At 45.4% G+C, this 16,585-nt stretch overlaps 1 protein-coding gene across 2 annotated transcripts in view; it reads left to right on the forward strand.

Moving 5' to 3' along the window:
* ARMC3 (armadillo repeat containing 3) overlaps positions 1-16,585 on the forward strand; it is a 109,291-nt gene that overhangs the window by 49,250 nt on the left and 43,456 nt on the right. For both annotated transcript variants that reach the window (XM_075553191.1, XM_075553192.1), the window contains exon 10: positions 14,106-14,355. In XM_075553191.1, the coding sequence (XP_075409306.1) occupies positions 14,106-14,355 (250 nt within the window). The remainder of the gene's footprint in view (positions 1-14,105; positions 14,356-16,585) is intronic.

A 16,585-nucleotide genomic window follows, 5' to 3' on the forward strand; every position in this document is an offset into this window, starting at 1 on the left:
TTCTTCTAGAAGACTATCTTTGACTATTAATTCATAGCATCACTGCCATCTGTTGGATCTAATCAGAATTAGAGCTTTTAAATCATCCCAGGTGATCAAAGGGCTCATGACTTATCGTTTCTCTTTGTTAGTGCTAAGTAGGACCCCTGGTGGTGGAGTGGTTATGGGTTGGCTACAACCCATGTGGTCAGTAGTACAAAACCACCTCAGGAGAAAGACAGGGCTTTCTATGCCCAGAAACGGGTATTGTCTCAGCAACCCGCCGAGGGAATTGCTATGGGTCAGCATTGACTCAATGCAGTGAGTTTTTTTTTGTTTTTGAGAGTGCTAAACTGTGAAAACATTAGAAAATTAGTGTGAATTTTGGGTAGACTTCTTCAAGAGACATAACTTTAGGAACCTAAAATATAAGGAATAAAAATACAGAAATGAATAATGACAGTCATTTTAATACCTAGAAGCAAAGAGAGAGAGAGAGAGAGAGAGAGAGAGAGAGAGAGAGAGAGAGAGAGAGAGAGAGAGAGAGAAACAAAATGGAAACCACTGCCTTTGAGTCACTTGTGACTCACAGCAACTCCACAGTGACCCTCCGGAGTCAACCTGCTCCGGAAGGTGTCTGAGATGACAAGCTTTCATGTGTGCACCCTGCCTCCTCTTGCTCCAGCGGAGTTCTTGGCAGATTTGAATCGCAACACTGCTAAGTAAGTAAATAAAAACCATGGGTGAAGCTGAAGGACTGTTTAAAGAAACAGTTTGTCTTTTTGTTCCAGAACTTGATATTTCGCTATCCAGAAAACAAATGCACTGCCATGCACGTCCATTCCCACCCCCAAGTTTCCATTGTGTATATAATGCTCGTACCAGGCTTGATTCCCCCCACCCCACTTCTTCCATCTTATCTCCATGAAGAACTTGGTGATGTCCGCAAAGCTTAGAATCCCTTTACTTACATATCCCTATTTTTAAATCTTTCTTTATGTGTTTGTACCCCTCCTGGACTTGGCTCATAATGACCCAAGAAAGTTCTACATGGCCGCACACGTAGTGGTGACTTGCAAATGAAATTAGTTATTGGGCTACGGAGCCCAGGTGGTGTAGTGGGTTAGGAGTTGGTCTGCGAACCACAAATGCAGCTGTTCGATACTACCAGCAGCTTGGCAGGAGAAATCAGAGGCTTCCTACCCCCGAGGAGTTACAGTCTCAGAAATCCACGGGCACAGTTCTCTTCTCTTCTCCAGGGTCTCTACGAGTAGACATTGACATTGATGGCAGTGAATTTGGGTGTTGGCTGACTGGCTGGCCTCCAGAAGACAGACAGGACTTCTCCACAGAGCTCCCTGCTCTGGTGTGAGTGCAGGTCAGCACCACAACACAGGAAGTGGGATGTGCAGGAGTCTTCCCCCCAGGAACCCTAGAAAGAGAGAGCTCTCACCATGACCTAGATGTGCCTTTGGGCACTTTGGGGTGCTCTCGATATGTAGAAGGGACCCTCATTTTGTGCTGTCCATTTTGACCTTTCTCTTCACTAATTTAGAAATCAGTCGCATGCCCAGTGATAGGATTTGTCATGGCACGGTGACATGCCTCAACTTCCCTGCGTCTAGAGAAGAGAGTGGCCTGCTTGTTCACAGTGGCTGCCCTTGAATCCGTCTGTCACGTAGGCGCTTTCATTCAAGAAACGCTGACCATGCAAGCAATCCACCGTGATTTGTAAAATTAAAATGCAGCCTGGTGGAAAACGCAAACTGGTGTTAAAGACCTGGACGTAGGATTCAATCACCCTGGCATCTTACCGCTATGGGGCTTGTCCTGGGCGAGCGCTGGGCCCGCGTCCCCGCAGCCACAGGAACTGCGTCTCCAGACTGCCCCCTGGTGGCCGTTCTGGAGGGCTGGGGGAGGGGCGAGAAAGGTCACCCTGAAGAATCACTGTGTGTTTTAATGAAAGGCACGCCGATTTGATTTGGAATACTCTCTGGAGTGTCGAGAATAATCGTTGGAGGAATTATCAAGGTGTTCGGGTCTGGACAGCATTTCATTTGTAGCTTAGAAAATATTCTACTGCTAAATATGTGCTTTAGGTATGCTTTTGTTAGCTCTTAGCCCTTTTGAAAAAGCAGAGCTGTAAAAAGATTTCAGTAAGCTCATTGCACCGGTTGCTGAGTGTCTGCTGTCCATATAATCATAGGGAATAGACATAATGTGCTTGAATAACAAAATAATAAATTCCGTTTTATTGTAGTTTACAGTTGAGGGTCCTTTTTTTCTTTTGAGTTTAATAAAAATATTTTCCTTAAAAATTCATATTCATTCCTACCTGTACCAGTGTGCATCCTCTGGTACAGATAGGAGCTGGAAACAAAGGGATTCCAGGGCGGATGATCCCTTCAGGACCAGTGATGTAAGTGGCGATACTGGGAGGATAGAGGGAGTGTGGGTTGGAAAGGGGGAACCGATTACAAGGAACTACATGTGACCTCCTCCCTGGGGGATGAACAACAGAAAAGTGGGTGAAGGGAGACAAAGATATGACAAAATAATAATTTATAAATTATCAAGGGTTCATGAAGGAGGGAGGAGCGGGGAGGAAGGGGAAAATGAGGAGCTGATGTGAGGGGCTTAGGTGGAGAGCAAATGTTTTGAGAATGATGAGGGCAATGAATGTACAAATGCGCTTTACACAATAGATGTATGTCTGTATTGCATTAAGAGTTGTATGAGCCCCTAATAAAACGATTTTAAAAATCATATTCATATCACTTTGCCTGAAGAATAGAGTCTCTGACTCAGGGTGCTAACCTGAGTGTTGGTCAAGAGAGCTTTAGTGATTTCAGGCTTTTTAGGAGGTTCAGTTTTGTATGGAGGAAGATTCCCAGTTTTTATATTATAGATGATACCTCAAAGAACTTAGAGTCTTATCAAATACTTTAAAATAATGTCACGATTAATAGGTAAAATGGAAGGGAGCAGTCTTTACAGTAAATTGAGAAGTATGCTTGCATTTCTATTTCCAATCAAGTCTCCTAAGTGACTACTTTTCATTTCTAACCACGAAAGTCAAGATGCCAAGATTACTTCCCTGCTTGAAGGAAGCTTGTTATAATGTTGAACACACTGAGATGGAAAGAGTATATGGGATATATATATGAATATATATATATATATATATGATGAAGAGGCTTAATTTTCAATAAAATAATTTGGTTTTTCACTACCTCATCGTACGTCAATGGATGTCTACCCTCCCTTAGCAGTTGAGTGAGATCACAAGGTCAGCAGTTTGAATGAGATCATAGGTCAAGCTGCTCCTCAGGAGAAAGGCGAGGTTTTCTACTTGTCCAGAATGAACAATCTTTCAAGCCCACAGGGACAGGTCTATCCTGTCCTGTTGGGTCGCTGTGAGTCAGCATTGACTCGCTGGCAGTGAGACTGGTTTTTGGTTGGAGTTGTGTAAGGCGAGGTGAACCCCATGAAATATTTGATTAGAAAAGGATCCGTGTCTACTTTTATTAGACAGACAGCAGAGAATGACACGTCCATGCCCCCATTTTAAAGTTGATGGACATCTTTTTTCTTTTGCAGACTTAATTTCCAAAGTTACTGATTTTTTTGGAGGAAATTGTCAAATTGTTTGAAGATTATATAACTTTTTCCCTTCTCTCTTTTGGTTTGAGGTGCTCTTTTAAAATCTATGTAACGTGATGTTCGTTCATCCTTGACTTTTTATATTAGTAATTTTCCATGATTTTTCTCTAATTTTGGGAGGGGGCAGGGGGCAGTGAATGATCCTTGTTAGTTACTGATTATACCTCAAAAGAAAAAAGAATTCTTGAAAACAAGCAAACAAAACCCCCAATTCTTTTAAGCCCTACGTTTTTGAGTACCGGAAACTTGACTGTTTAGATGAGAAGGTTCTGTATCATTGAAAATTCCATACACATGTGCAAATTTTGAAATGTTGTCATCTTTTCCTATGACCCACCAAGCTGAGGCGGTATACAAGAAATACTCTACTTTGTGGATCATTACACATAAGAAGAAGAAGATGATGCTAGCTGGCATTGAGCTAAGTACCTGGAATGGAATATACTATTAAGTCCCAACAGCCGCCCCATGCGGAAACGACTGGCATGACAGGTCCCTTTTGCAGGCTTGGAACCAGGGGTGAGGGGGGTGGGGGAAGGTGGAAAAGGGGGCCAGTACTTGCTCAAGATTGCCAAGGTGAGATAACCACTCACAGCTTGACTGTCTGTTATGTATCCCCACGGTGAGCTTGCGGGAAGGACGCACTTCTTCTCAGCCCTGGGAGAGGCTTTCTCTCTGTGGCTCCTGTCCACTCCCTCCGTGACTTGACTTTCTCCAGATTTCCCCCACCAGAACCTTTCTCTTGGTCCTCTTGATCGCTCCCAATTCCTCCAGACTGGAATGTTCTCGGGCCTCTTGTACTCCAACCTGGGGATCTTTCCCCCACTCATCCCCTATCCCTAAATCCTTCCCCCTCCCTTCCACAGGTTCCCTTCCCCAGTCTCACCTTTCCTGAGCCTCCTCTTTCTCTTCTTTTCATGTCCTCTCTTCCCATAAAGGGACCAAGAGAAAGGGAACTCCGACAGCCAGGCTGCACCTGAGGAACAGTGAGAACTTCTGACTACAAGTCTCAATGGTCTTCTCCAGTACAAATATATATATATATATAACATTATATATTATATTATATTTACATATTACATAAACATTTATATATACTTGTATAATTTATTTTATCTTTATCATTTTATGGGGGCTCATACAACTCTTATCACAATCCATCTATCCATCCATCCACAGTGTCTATCCAGCACATTTGTAGATAGGTTGCAATCATCATTTTTTTCTACTTGAGCCTTGGGTATCGGTTTCTCATTTTCCCCTTCCCTCCCTCTCTCCCTCCCTCCCTTATGAATCCTTGATCATTTATAAATTATTATTTTTGTGTGTGTCTCATACTACGCAGATCTCCCACTTTTCTGTGGCCTGTCCCCCTGGGAGGGGGTTATATATTGATCATTGTGATTGGCTACCCCTTTCTCCCCACAAATATATATATTTTAAATGATCTGCCTCATTCATTGAAGAATCATAAAAGGAACCACATTAACTTTGTTGGATTTTTAAAAAAATTTTGTGTTTTTTTCCCCTAGATAATACTCTTGAAAACTTCAGCGTCTGCGACATGTAAAAGGATAGTGAACTTTTAAAAGATCATTATTTTAATCCTGTTTCTGTTGATTGACTTGCTATGTGAGCAATTTTCAGTCCCTCTGAATTTTACTTCTTTTGACTCTAAAATGGAGCCCTGGTGGCGTAACGTTACGCATTGGGCTGCTAACCACAAGGTCAGCAGTTCAAAACCACCAGCAGCTCTATGGAAGAAAGATGAGGCTTTCTACTCCAGTCAGGAGTTACAGTCTCTGAAACCCACAGAGGCAGTCCCATTCTGGCCTTTTGGGTTGCTAAGAGTCAGCATTGACTCATCAGCAGTGAGTTTGGTAAATATCAAAAGGTGAAATTTTAAATATTTTTAAGCATTTTAATATTGATGTTTTATATCCTGCTCATATACGTGTCTACCATCTCCCTAGTATCACGGGGAGTCTGAAACACAACTTGCACCTGGGGCTGGGTGGGCGCCCTCTGTGCTGCTTTTATTATTCCATCCTAGAGGCGAAGGGAGTTGCTCTTGCGTCTTCTCAAGATCGGAGTAGCCTTATGCAGTGGGCACCGTGCTAGGTTGGTCGGGATACCATGGAGACAAAGGTCCATGCTTTCCCCAGACTCCCGTTTCAGTCAGGGAGACAGGCAACGTGTGAGTTTTTGTGAAAAGCTAGTGCCCAAAGTGATCGCAGCATAAATAAAATCAGGGTAACCTTGTCACCAGACAGGAAGGACAGTGGGGGAGGAAGCTGGGGAGGGATCTCCGGAAGGCCACCCTGAAGAGGTGACTGTTGAGCTGATGAGAGGCAGCCAGTCCTGTTTATTCACTGTTGTGTTGGGGCACCCGGCGTCCTTGTGACTTGGTAAACAATGTGGCATCTCTGACGTCTCTGGGACCCTGTCCCTTGTCACCAACAGCTCTGTGCACAGACGGCTTCTCAGGCCAAACAGAAACACTGGATCGTCGCAGAAATGCTTTATCATTGATATTCTAGCACCTTGACCGTGTGTCCTCTCCCATGAGCCCACAAGTCAACCCCATGACATGGTGAGAGTTGTCCTCTGCCCCAGTGCTGGCAGTTGATTTTTGGAAGGGCGTTCCTTTGGAAAGATGAAGCGGTGTGTTTGGGGAAGGAAGTATTGTGACTGAACAGGTGGGTCAAGACAGATCCCATGTCCCTCATGAGAGAATGACATTGGACTCCCCCAGAGTTGGAGGGACTGCCTCCGAAGAGGTAACAGAAACATGCTGCGCTGTCGGGGACCTGGCAGCCAAGCACGTGCTAAGTCACACAGTTCTCTGGAGAGGCCCTGGCGCCCTTCCCAACAGCTGTGGCAGAAAAGTGTAGCCGGAAGGCTCTGAGGATCACATCCACAAAGGCTCCTTGTTCAGCAATGTGTGTGTTCTTCACCTTTCTTACCAGTTTTGTTTGTTTGCTTGTTTCCTTTTTCTGCTAGGGGGTGTAAAACTTCACACATCCTCCTGCGTATCTGGGCTTTAATAAATAAGTACTACTGTGTGCTTTCAAACACTTTTCACCTTGCTTTAGGGCAGAGAAAACCACACCAAACACACTGCCCCTTGAGTTAGTTCACGAGCGACTACGCGCCAGAGCGTCGCTGCCCCCGTGGGTTTCCTAGGCTGTCAATCTGTGGGCGGCACCGAGTCTCCTCTTCCTCCAGCCGCTGGGCTTGAACCGCTGTCGCTGTGGTTAGCGGGCCCACGCATAGCCTGCTGGACTCCTATCATACAGATAAACGCCAGTGGAAAAATATTGTTCTGTCTGTCCCGGACTCGAGCCAGAGGGCAGGTGTGGGGTGTGCGTGGGGCCCTCCACGTGCCACACTCTGCAGCTGTGGGGCTACGGCAGGGAGTGATGGGGGTGGTCCCGGACTCAGGGATCGATCTGTTTGGCAAACACACACTGCTTCCTGGATCATGACCTTGGCTGAAAACCTAGTCGAAATGAGAGTCTGGAATCCCGGGTTGCCAACCTTGCAAGGCTGGCCGTGGTAACCAGGGGACCTGCCTGTCACGGCTCCCCGTGCACCACCTTAGCACCCCTGTCCGGACCCGCCAGGCTGAGAAAAACGCCCAACCCGGGTCTCTGCCTCGCGCCGTGTGCGCACGAGTCTCCCTCCGTGTCTCAGAGCTGGCGGAGACCTAAGGACAGGCATGCCGGTGGGAACGCTGGTGTTCACTGTGCACAAACAAGGCTCCCACTGCCAAGCGCACCATCTGTTTCGTCGGCTTGCGCACACCACCCTGTGTGGGGGCTTCTGCCAAAACAGATTTCTGCGCTGCCCAAGGTCACCCCTCAACCGCGTCACCAGCCGGTGCAGACGGGCTGATGCGGAACCTCGGAAGTGCAGCCAGGAGCAAATTCTGAGATGTGACAGTCCTCGTGCAGGGTCACCTGGTGACATGACCCAGAGAGTCATCAGCAGTAATGTCTGCGGAGACCCGGTAGAGAGATCACTGGATATAGGACAAAGATCTATCCCTAAGACGTGGCCTGAAAGGTAATGGCTCATCTATTAAGTTCCATATAAAAATGACACCGCCAGACAATGGGACAAACGCTGGCTCGTGGTGTGTGTGTGTGTGTGTGTGTGTGTGTGTGTGTGTGTGTGTGTGTGTGACTAATTTCAAGGGCAGCAAGCCTACGGCAGGGCCAGTGGCCTTCTCCCTCATTTCTTCCCTACAACGGCAGAGGTTTGCTTTGAGTTGATAAGATTCGAACAACGCCATGATTCTCTAGCACCGAGAATATATGAACCACACGGGAACCTGATTCCTAGCCACTTACAGACTCACCAGGTTGCTGAATCTGTCAATCTTTACAGGAGCAAGCAATCATACATTTTTCCTACAGAGCGGCTGGTGGCTTTGAACCTGGGAGCTTGAGGTTAACAGCCCACTGCCCAGCCCTCAGCACCACATAGGCTCTTTGGGACTATATGAAGGGGGGTGGGGGGACACTTCAAAAAGTTAGTGGGAAAGTTTCACTGTCTTTTAATTCTACTTTTCCACAAACTTTTAGAAGCACACTCATCAATAAACCCATGACTACCAGTTATCCTATTGGGCAGAATAGAACAGCCCCCAAGGGTTTCCAGGAATATAGATGTTTATGGAAGCAGGCTACCTGGTCTTCCTCTGGTAGACTGGCTGGTAGGTTTGAATTGCTGAAATTTAGCAGCTCAGTCCTTAACCTCCCACACCACAAGGGTTCCTGAGGATATCACAAAGGTTCAAATACTGTTGCTCTGAAGTATGGTGGGCAGGGCCTACACAATTTCATGTCAACTTGATCGAGTGAAGGGGTGGCGTTTAGCCTGTGGGTCAGGTCACAGACTGATTGTGCCTCCTAGTGGACGTGGCCTGCTCCTGTGGATTCTGGGACCTGCGTCTCTTCCTCCATGGAGGCAGGACTACTCTCGCTCTCTCTTTGACCTTCCTGTTGAAGAGGTACCTGGAGCCATGCTGATGGCAGCCAGAACCCTGAAGATGCTCCCACTACCATTGGATCTTCAGGACTTTACACCCACTGGTCTGTGATCTTACACATTCAGTATCGTTGCATGGGCTGCATGAGTCAAAGAGGAATTTAGGGACTAGAATCAGACATATGGGGTAATGTCGGACTCACTGTGGACTTGATCTAGACTGGGCTGGGTGTTTTCTTAATGTACAATTACTCTTTGCTATAAAGTTCTCTCTTACACACATAGGAGTGTCTCTGGATTTATTTCTGTAGTCCACCCAGACTAACACAAATGGACAGCTGTGGATCTAGCATGGGGTGGTGGTGTAGTAATTAACAAGGAGGAGTATCTATCATCAAGGTCGGCTTCACAGCAGAAGTGACCAATGAGCAGATTTTTAAGAGCCAGGGTTCTTCAAGAAGAAGCGTGGGAAGCACAGGAAAGGGCGGTTTGGAGAAGAGGACCAAGCAGAGCAAAGTCTCAGGACCATGAGGTCCCAACCCCAAACCCCCAATCAAACTCCCTTCTGTCTAGTCGATTCTGATTCCTAAGCCTTTATTCCCATAGTAGAAAGCCTCGTCTTTCTCCCACGGAGCAGCTGGTGCTTTCCAACTACTGACCTTAAGGTAGCAGCCCCACATAGAACCCACTGTGCTGCCAGGCCTTCCATTCGCGAGGTCGCATAGCATTTTCAGTGAGTCATCGATTGAAGGTCAATTGCGTAACTGAATTTCTCCTGTAGGAATGAAGGTCCTTAGTGTCCGGGCTGAATGCTCTTTATCAACAACAAGAGAGAGGCATGGAATTTAAGGAAGAGCTGGAGGGTACCTCAGGCTGATGAGGGAGGAAGCTCTCTTCACTGTGGACCTTGTAGGCCAGGTGAGAGATTTGGGTATATCCTGAGTAAAGAGGAACCAGGGAGCTTTAAGTAGGGGAGCAGTGTCCTTAGGTGTGAATGTAAGAGATCAGTTTAGCAAGAAGGTGAATGCACTAGATTGGGTGCTTTGGAGAAACAAATCCACATAAACTAATGTATAAGAGAGAGTTTTATATAAAGCTTAAGTGTTCATCAAGAAAACATCCCAACCCACTGCTGTGCAAACCCACAAGTCCAACATTAACCCAATAACCCATATGTCCAACACCAATCCACAAAGTCCTCCATCTCACAAAACAGACATAATGATGCCGACTGCAGGAGGAAAGTTGAATCAGTGAATGTGTAAGCATCTCAGCACTGGCAGGGGTCTCCACATGGGTACTCTAACACCCAGGGCTGCATCGGGGTAGGTCCATGTGGCTTCTCTCCTCAGGGATGTCTTGCAGGAAGTGAGCCTTGCCAGCTGAAGCAGGGAACTGGCTAAGGCAGCTGCACCCTGGTCTGACCATCACAAAGCAAGAGACTCGAGAACTAGAAAGGTGAGGCTCACCGAGCCATTTATCCCTCTGCCCTTCAATGAACCCCACATGTGTTTATTGGGCAGGTTGGCACAACAAACTACCTCAGTGAAGAAAGAATGAGAAGCGGATAGGGGAGTGCTTGTATGTGTCCACAGGAGAAGGTGTTGGATTGAACTAGATGCAGGCACTGGAGAGAGGGGGATGGGGACGTGGGGTCAGAAAGATGAAGAGAGCCGGGAGGAGCTGGGAAAAGCTTGGGCGTGCACCACTTGTCAAACGTCACCTCTATTCACACATGTATGCCAAATGATGTCAACAGATGCTTGCACACATCCCATATTTGGTTTGTTTGTGTTTTTACACAATTCATGCTTTAAACTCTTAGTTGATGGAAATCCAACTGAATAGAGGCTAATGACAGTAAATATCAGAATTTATTTTCAAATTCTGATGATGGCATATGGCCTGATAGTTTGGGATTTTATAACAAAGCCGTCTGACTTCTGTCCCAATCCTTTGGATAATGTGACACTAGCTCAGAAAGTGCAATGTGCTTTTAAAATATGACAGGCTTCAGCCTGTGTACACATTAGAGACAGGGGGTGGGGGGAAAGACAGATTGCCTTGGGGGTGGAAAGGAACAAAATTAATATCGCGCTTTTTAAAATGTACCAACTCTGTACTCTCTATAAATGAAGTGGTGTTCTCTTGTGTGTGTGTGTGTGTGTGTGTGTGTGTGTGTAAGGTAAGAATACTACCCTGATTTTTCTCACCGCATTGATTTCATCTCAGCGAGGCTGTTGGCACTTAAACAGATCTGCACATCACGAGTTACGGGCAGATACATACACGGTAATTCAGGTTCTTCTTCCCAGCTGTGCCCATATGATTTGTCGTCTGTGCTGGCAGTTATGTCCAATTTAGTAAACGCCCTATTCCGCTGTGTACTCAGATCTTCAGGGATTTTTTAAAAGCAGGTTTTTATGTACTTCCCTTTACTGCCTCCATTAAGAGCAAAGAAAGGCTCAGAAGATGGGGAAGGTATAAGCTGAACCGAATGCGCCTTTGCTGGGGAGGAAGGAGGAGAGTACGGCAGAGACGCTGGGCATTTCGCATGCAGGCACGCCGATGTAAAATTGTGACTCGGGCGTTCGTACAAGGGAGAATCTAAAACAATGGAGCGAGGAGATATATATCTATATCTCTATAGATATATATATAGAGAGATTGATATATATTTAGCTATTGGTATGCATTTCTTCATGGGTACCACTGAAACATACACACACACACACACACACACACACACACACACACACACAGAAATCTCTCTCTTTCTGTAGTGCTTTGGAAGGGGAACCAGTGCCAAGGGGGAAACCACCAAGCGGCAAAAGAATGGCACATGTTAGGCAAAGCATGTTTATAATGGCCAACAAAGCACCAAGCATTTGATTTAGCAGGCCTGACTCTATGTGTCTGAAAAAACACAAAAGACCAAACAAAGATATTTGTGAATAGGCTGAGATGTACATGCATTCACTAAAAATGTGCATCGCTAAGAATACTCCTTGTCAGTGTGTGTGTTTTAAATATGTATGTTTGCTTGTATTCCCACCCCACAACAACGTGAACTCCAAGTGAAAATGTGACAAGTTGTTGGCAAGCTAATATATTATCATTGTGAGCTGCTGTGTGGAGTTGCGCCCCCCCCATCCACTCCAACCCCCAAATTGACGGAGCACATTAGCTGCAAAGTGTTCCTTGCCTGTCATCTGGATGGAAACAGATGACCACGCCTTTCTACTTTGGAGCCACTGAGTGGCTATGAAGTGCCAATCTCTGGGTGAGCATCTAATCACCAACTCCTTGTGCTATACAGGCTAAACCAATACAGCCCCACCCCCCACTCCCCGATCGACATCCAGTTGATTCCACCTCACAGCAATGCTACATAGCATTTCAGAAGCTCTAAATCTCTAAGGCAAGCTGATAGCATCGAGTGTTTCTCCTGCAGAGCGGCGTGTGGATTTGAACCACCAACCTTGTGTCCAGTGCTTACTGGACAGCACCACGAAGACTCCTTAAAGTTTAAGGCTTAAACGAGTCTATTGGAGCCTACAAAATTTCCCTTCTTCATCCACCCACACGACGATCATCAGCATAACAATGGACAACAGATAGAACTATCATGGGGTAGAAAAATTGAGAAGTGAAATTATCCTTTGAGTGTTACACACACACGTGTACGCACACACACACACAGAGGAAAGGAAACACTGGTATCATACAGAGATATAAGCCCTTTCTCCCAACATTTTCAGCCAGCTAGACTTTGTTTTCATGGTCATCGAACTGAAATTTAATTTTAAGGGATACCTTCCCAAAGAAAGAGTGGGAACTACTACCTGAAAAAGGGCGATGTGTACCCCAAGGTCCGTGTTTATGTAGACATGGCAGGAGACCCTGCCTCCGCCTTGGGATCCACATGGTGTGTTTGATGGGGGGATCTAAGTAAGCCAGCATGGGAGGCCCTCCTTTCCTTCTCTGGGGATGCCTGCTCAACTTGGGACACGTTGTCAGGAGAGACCAGTCCCTGGAGAAGGACATAGTGCTCAGTCAGGTGGAGGGGCTGTGAAAAGAGGAAGCTCAACAAGATGGATTGACACAGTGGCTGCAACCATGGTTCAAACATAGGGACGATTGTGCCGGTGGCCCGGATCGGGGTGTCTTTTCTGTTGGACATCGAGGGGCTATGGGTCAGACCCATGTCAAAGGCCCCTCACAACAACGATGCCTGTTCAGGCTTCCTTCGAAGTTCCACTTTCTGCCTTCACTTCAAGGGCGGCAAATCTCCTTATCAAATTGTTATTTCTTATCTGTTCTCTGAGGTGGGATTGTCCTTTCCTTGAGAGTGTCAGTATGTCTGTGATCAGCAAATTCAAAGATTAAATTAAAATGTACATCAGCAACAAGTGCAAATAAACGCATCAGAATTCAGATTGCTAGTCTCTGTCATAAAACCATATTTATTTCCTTGGTTTTTTCCAGTTTGGTTATTAATCCAACTCTAAGCGCAAAAACGGGTCAACTATCATTTTAAAAGTAGCGCTCATATCATCAGCACCTGGAACACTTATGTTTTTGTTGTCTTGTTTACCTCTAAACAACGTGGCTGTGATATGATTTAAATGAATGCTTGACACAGAATTAACGTGCTTTGCATACTTTATCGCCTGTATTCTCTCTGATTTGAAATAATTCCAGACATTAGAGAACAGAATTAAATGGTCTTGCACGCGTTAATATGATCTGATTATTATTATTATTTTATGAGTTGTTGAAATTATTAGCAAACAAGAATTCTAGAAGGTACAAAGAAGATTGAGCTTCCTAATGGTGTAAAAATAATTAATGTATCAACCGATTAACTGTAGTCTTCTCATGTTAGAAATAAGAAATTTAACAAGTGAAGATGCTTACATTGCTAACATTATCTCTCTTGATAATCATGACTTTGATCTTGGCAGTTTAATTTGTAAATGCAACGTTCACATGCTAAATGATCTGTGGTGTCTGCTTGCAGTTAACAACCCAATTTGAAACAGAGGAGGATGGACTCAAGAATTGTACTTAAATCAGAAGTTTCCATGCTCACTCATTCCTGCAATTTAAAGCCCCCTTTTCCTATTAGGGAGATATTTTATAACAAGATTTCTCAAGATACAATGTCCCAACTTTCACTGAGTAAAAACAAGCAAATAAGTAGGGGCTGACCTAGAGAGTCTAAGAATTTACATTTATCATGTGATCAAAAGCTGTCAGTGTTTGCGTTAAATTCAGCCATTCCTGAAGTGTTTCCAGACCCCCATGTCACTCGCTCCTCATCTCTGGGTTCACCACACTGCAAATTAATTTACTTCTAGAATCGTATTCATCATCCCGTTCATTTTTATAAGCTTAATTCCATGCTCCAACGATGCCTTTCTGAACTCAGATTAATCACGGCCATTTCTCCTTCGTTTCCCCAGTGCCGCTGCTGAAGCTGACGGTATTGACCCGTTAATAAATACTCTGTCTAGTAAACGAGACGGGGCCATTGCAAACGCAGCGACAGTGCTGACGAACATGGCGATGCAGGAGGCCCTGCGTGTGAGCATACAGAGCCACAACATCATGCAAGCCATCATTGGCCCCCTGCATTCAGCCAACACCGTCGTCCAGAGCAAAGCTGCCCTCGCGGTGTCTGCAACTGCCTGTGACTATGAGGCCCGGGCCGAGGTGAGAGGCCCAATAGCATTTGCTTCCCCTGGTTTCTTCTGCCACTACTATTGATGGGGTCATTGGAAACATTTCTGTGTGCTTGGACTATCCATCATTGAAGTCGGGAACATTGGCACACCCCTTCAGAAAACAAATGGGCATTATCTAGCAAAGAAGGTGGGCCTATACATCCCACAACCCAGCAATTCTATTTCTAGGCCTATATCTAGGAGAATCTCTTGCCTCTGGGTGCCAAGAGCCTTGTTTATCATCACCGAACAGCTGCAAACCACCCAGGTGTCCCGTTAGCACGGCATCTCACATAAGGGCTCTGACTGCACGCGGTATAGGCTGGCATGACATTGCTGTCATAGGACCCTGAGTTTTGGAGAAGAGTGAGCAGAAGTAGAATGTAATTCACAGCGTTCTTCTCTGGCTAGCACACAGACTGGGTGGCAGATAGAGAGTCCCGGTAGTCCTGTCAACTAAGCGCTGGGCTGCCAACTGCAAGGTCCAAACCCTCCAGCTATTCTGGGGGAGAAAGATGAGGTGATCGGCTCCAGTCAGATTGACAGCCATGGAAACCATATAGAGGGTCACTATGAGTCAGCAGCACATCGAGGCAGTGGCTCTGGGGTTTGCTTGTTTGTTTGTTTGTTTGTTTGTTTGTTTGTTTGTTTGTTGAACTCAGCACAATATTGTTAGGGATGCAAGTGCTGTCAGGTTTTTCATAAGAATAATTTATATGTACATGGATACAGATAAGAGCTTGAAACACAGGGAATCCAGGACAGATAAACCCCTCAGGACCAATAGTGAGAGCAGCAATACCAGGAGGGTAGGGGGAAGAAGGGGGAGGAAAGTGGGGACCGATCACGATGATCTACTATAACCCCTTCCCAGGGGAACGAATAACAGAAAAGTTGGTGAAGAGAGAAGCGGTCGATCTAAGACATAAACAAAATGTCAACCAGTTCTTTTTGATACAGTGATTCTGCATTCTTTCCATCTTCTTTGAACACTTCTTGCATCATTCAATCTTTCCCCCATAGAACCTTTCAGTGTTGCAGCTTGGGGCTTGAATTATTTTTCTTTGAATTCTTTCCATTTAAGACTTGCTGATCCTCTTCCTCCCTTTTGGTCTTCTAATTCTAGATCCTTTCACATTTCATTACAGTATTTTTCTTTGTCTTCCAAAGCTGCCCTTTGAAATGTTCTGTTCAGGTCTTTGACTTCATTTTTTTTCTGTCCATTTGCCTTAGCTACGCTGCGATTAAGAGCAAGTTTCCGAGTCTCTACTGACATCCACTTTGATCTTTTCTTTCTTTCCCTGCCTTTTAACGACCCTTTGCTCCCCTCACATTTGATGGTCTTAGTGTCCGCCCACAGGTCATCGGGTCTTCTGCCATTAGTGTCCAATGTATTGAATGTGTTTTTGAGATGTTCTTGTTTTACTCTTTTCAGCTTCAACCTGAACTTGCAAATAAGTTAGACCTTGCAGATGAATATTCGATGCCAGGAGTACATAGGACATCTCCCAGTAGGGAGAAAGAAGACATGCTCTTTCCCCAGTCTCATCCCTCTTTTGTCAGTGTGTCACACTGTGGTGGCTGGTGGATGGCTGTGCTGCTGGAAGCTATGTCACTGCTGCTTCAAAGGCCAGAAGGGTCGCCCAGTGTAAAGAGGTTTCAGCAGCGCCTCCAGACCAACAACAGACTGTGAAAAGGGAATAGGTTGTCTTTAGAAATATTAACCACTGAAAACCTAATGAGTAGCAGAGGAACATTGTCAGAGACGGTCCAGAAGATGAGCCCCTCAGATCGGAAGGACGCAAGCTATGACTGTGGAAGAGCTGCCTTCTCAACGTCGAGTCGGCCAGAATGATGTGACTTGAATAAAACCTTCACGCCTTTGGTCTCCTGATGGGGCATGACTCAAAGTGAGGAGAAACAGCTGCCAATGTCAGTTAATAATTGGAACTTAGAATGTATCAAGTATGAATCTAGGAAAATTGAAAGTCATCAAAAGCACATTAATTGCATATATTAAATCGAACGCATACATATCAATATCCTAGGCACTGATGAGTTGAAATGGACTGGTATGGGCCATTTTCCGTCATATAGTCAAATGGCAAGAACAAAACATTCAAAAGGAATGGTAATGCCTTTGTTATCAAAAAGGACATTTCCAGACCTACCATAAAATACATTGCTGTCTGTGATAGGATTATATCGCTCCATATATA

Source organism: Tenrec ecaudatus, chromosome 6, assembly GCF_050624435.1.
Source record: "Tenrec ecaudatus isolate mTenEca1 chromosome 6, mTenEca1.hap1, whole genome shotgun sequence".
Classification (NCBI taxonomy): Eukaryota; Metazoa; Chordata; class Mammalia; order Afrosoricida; family Tenrecidae; genus Tenrec; species Tenrec ecaudatus.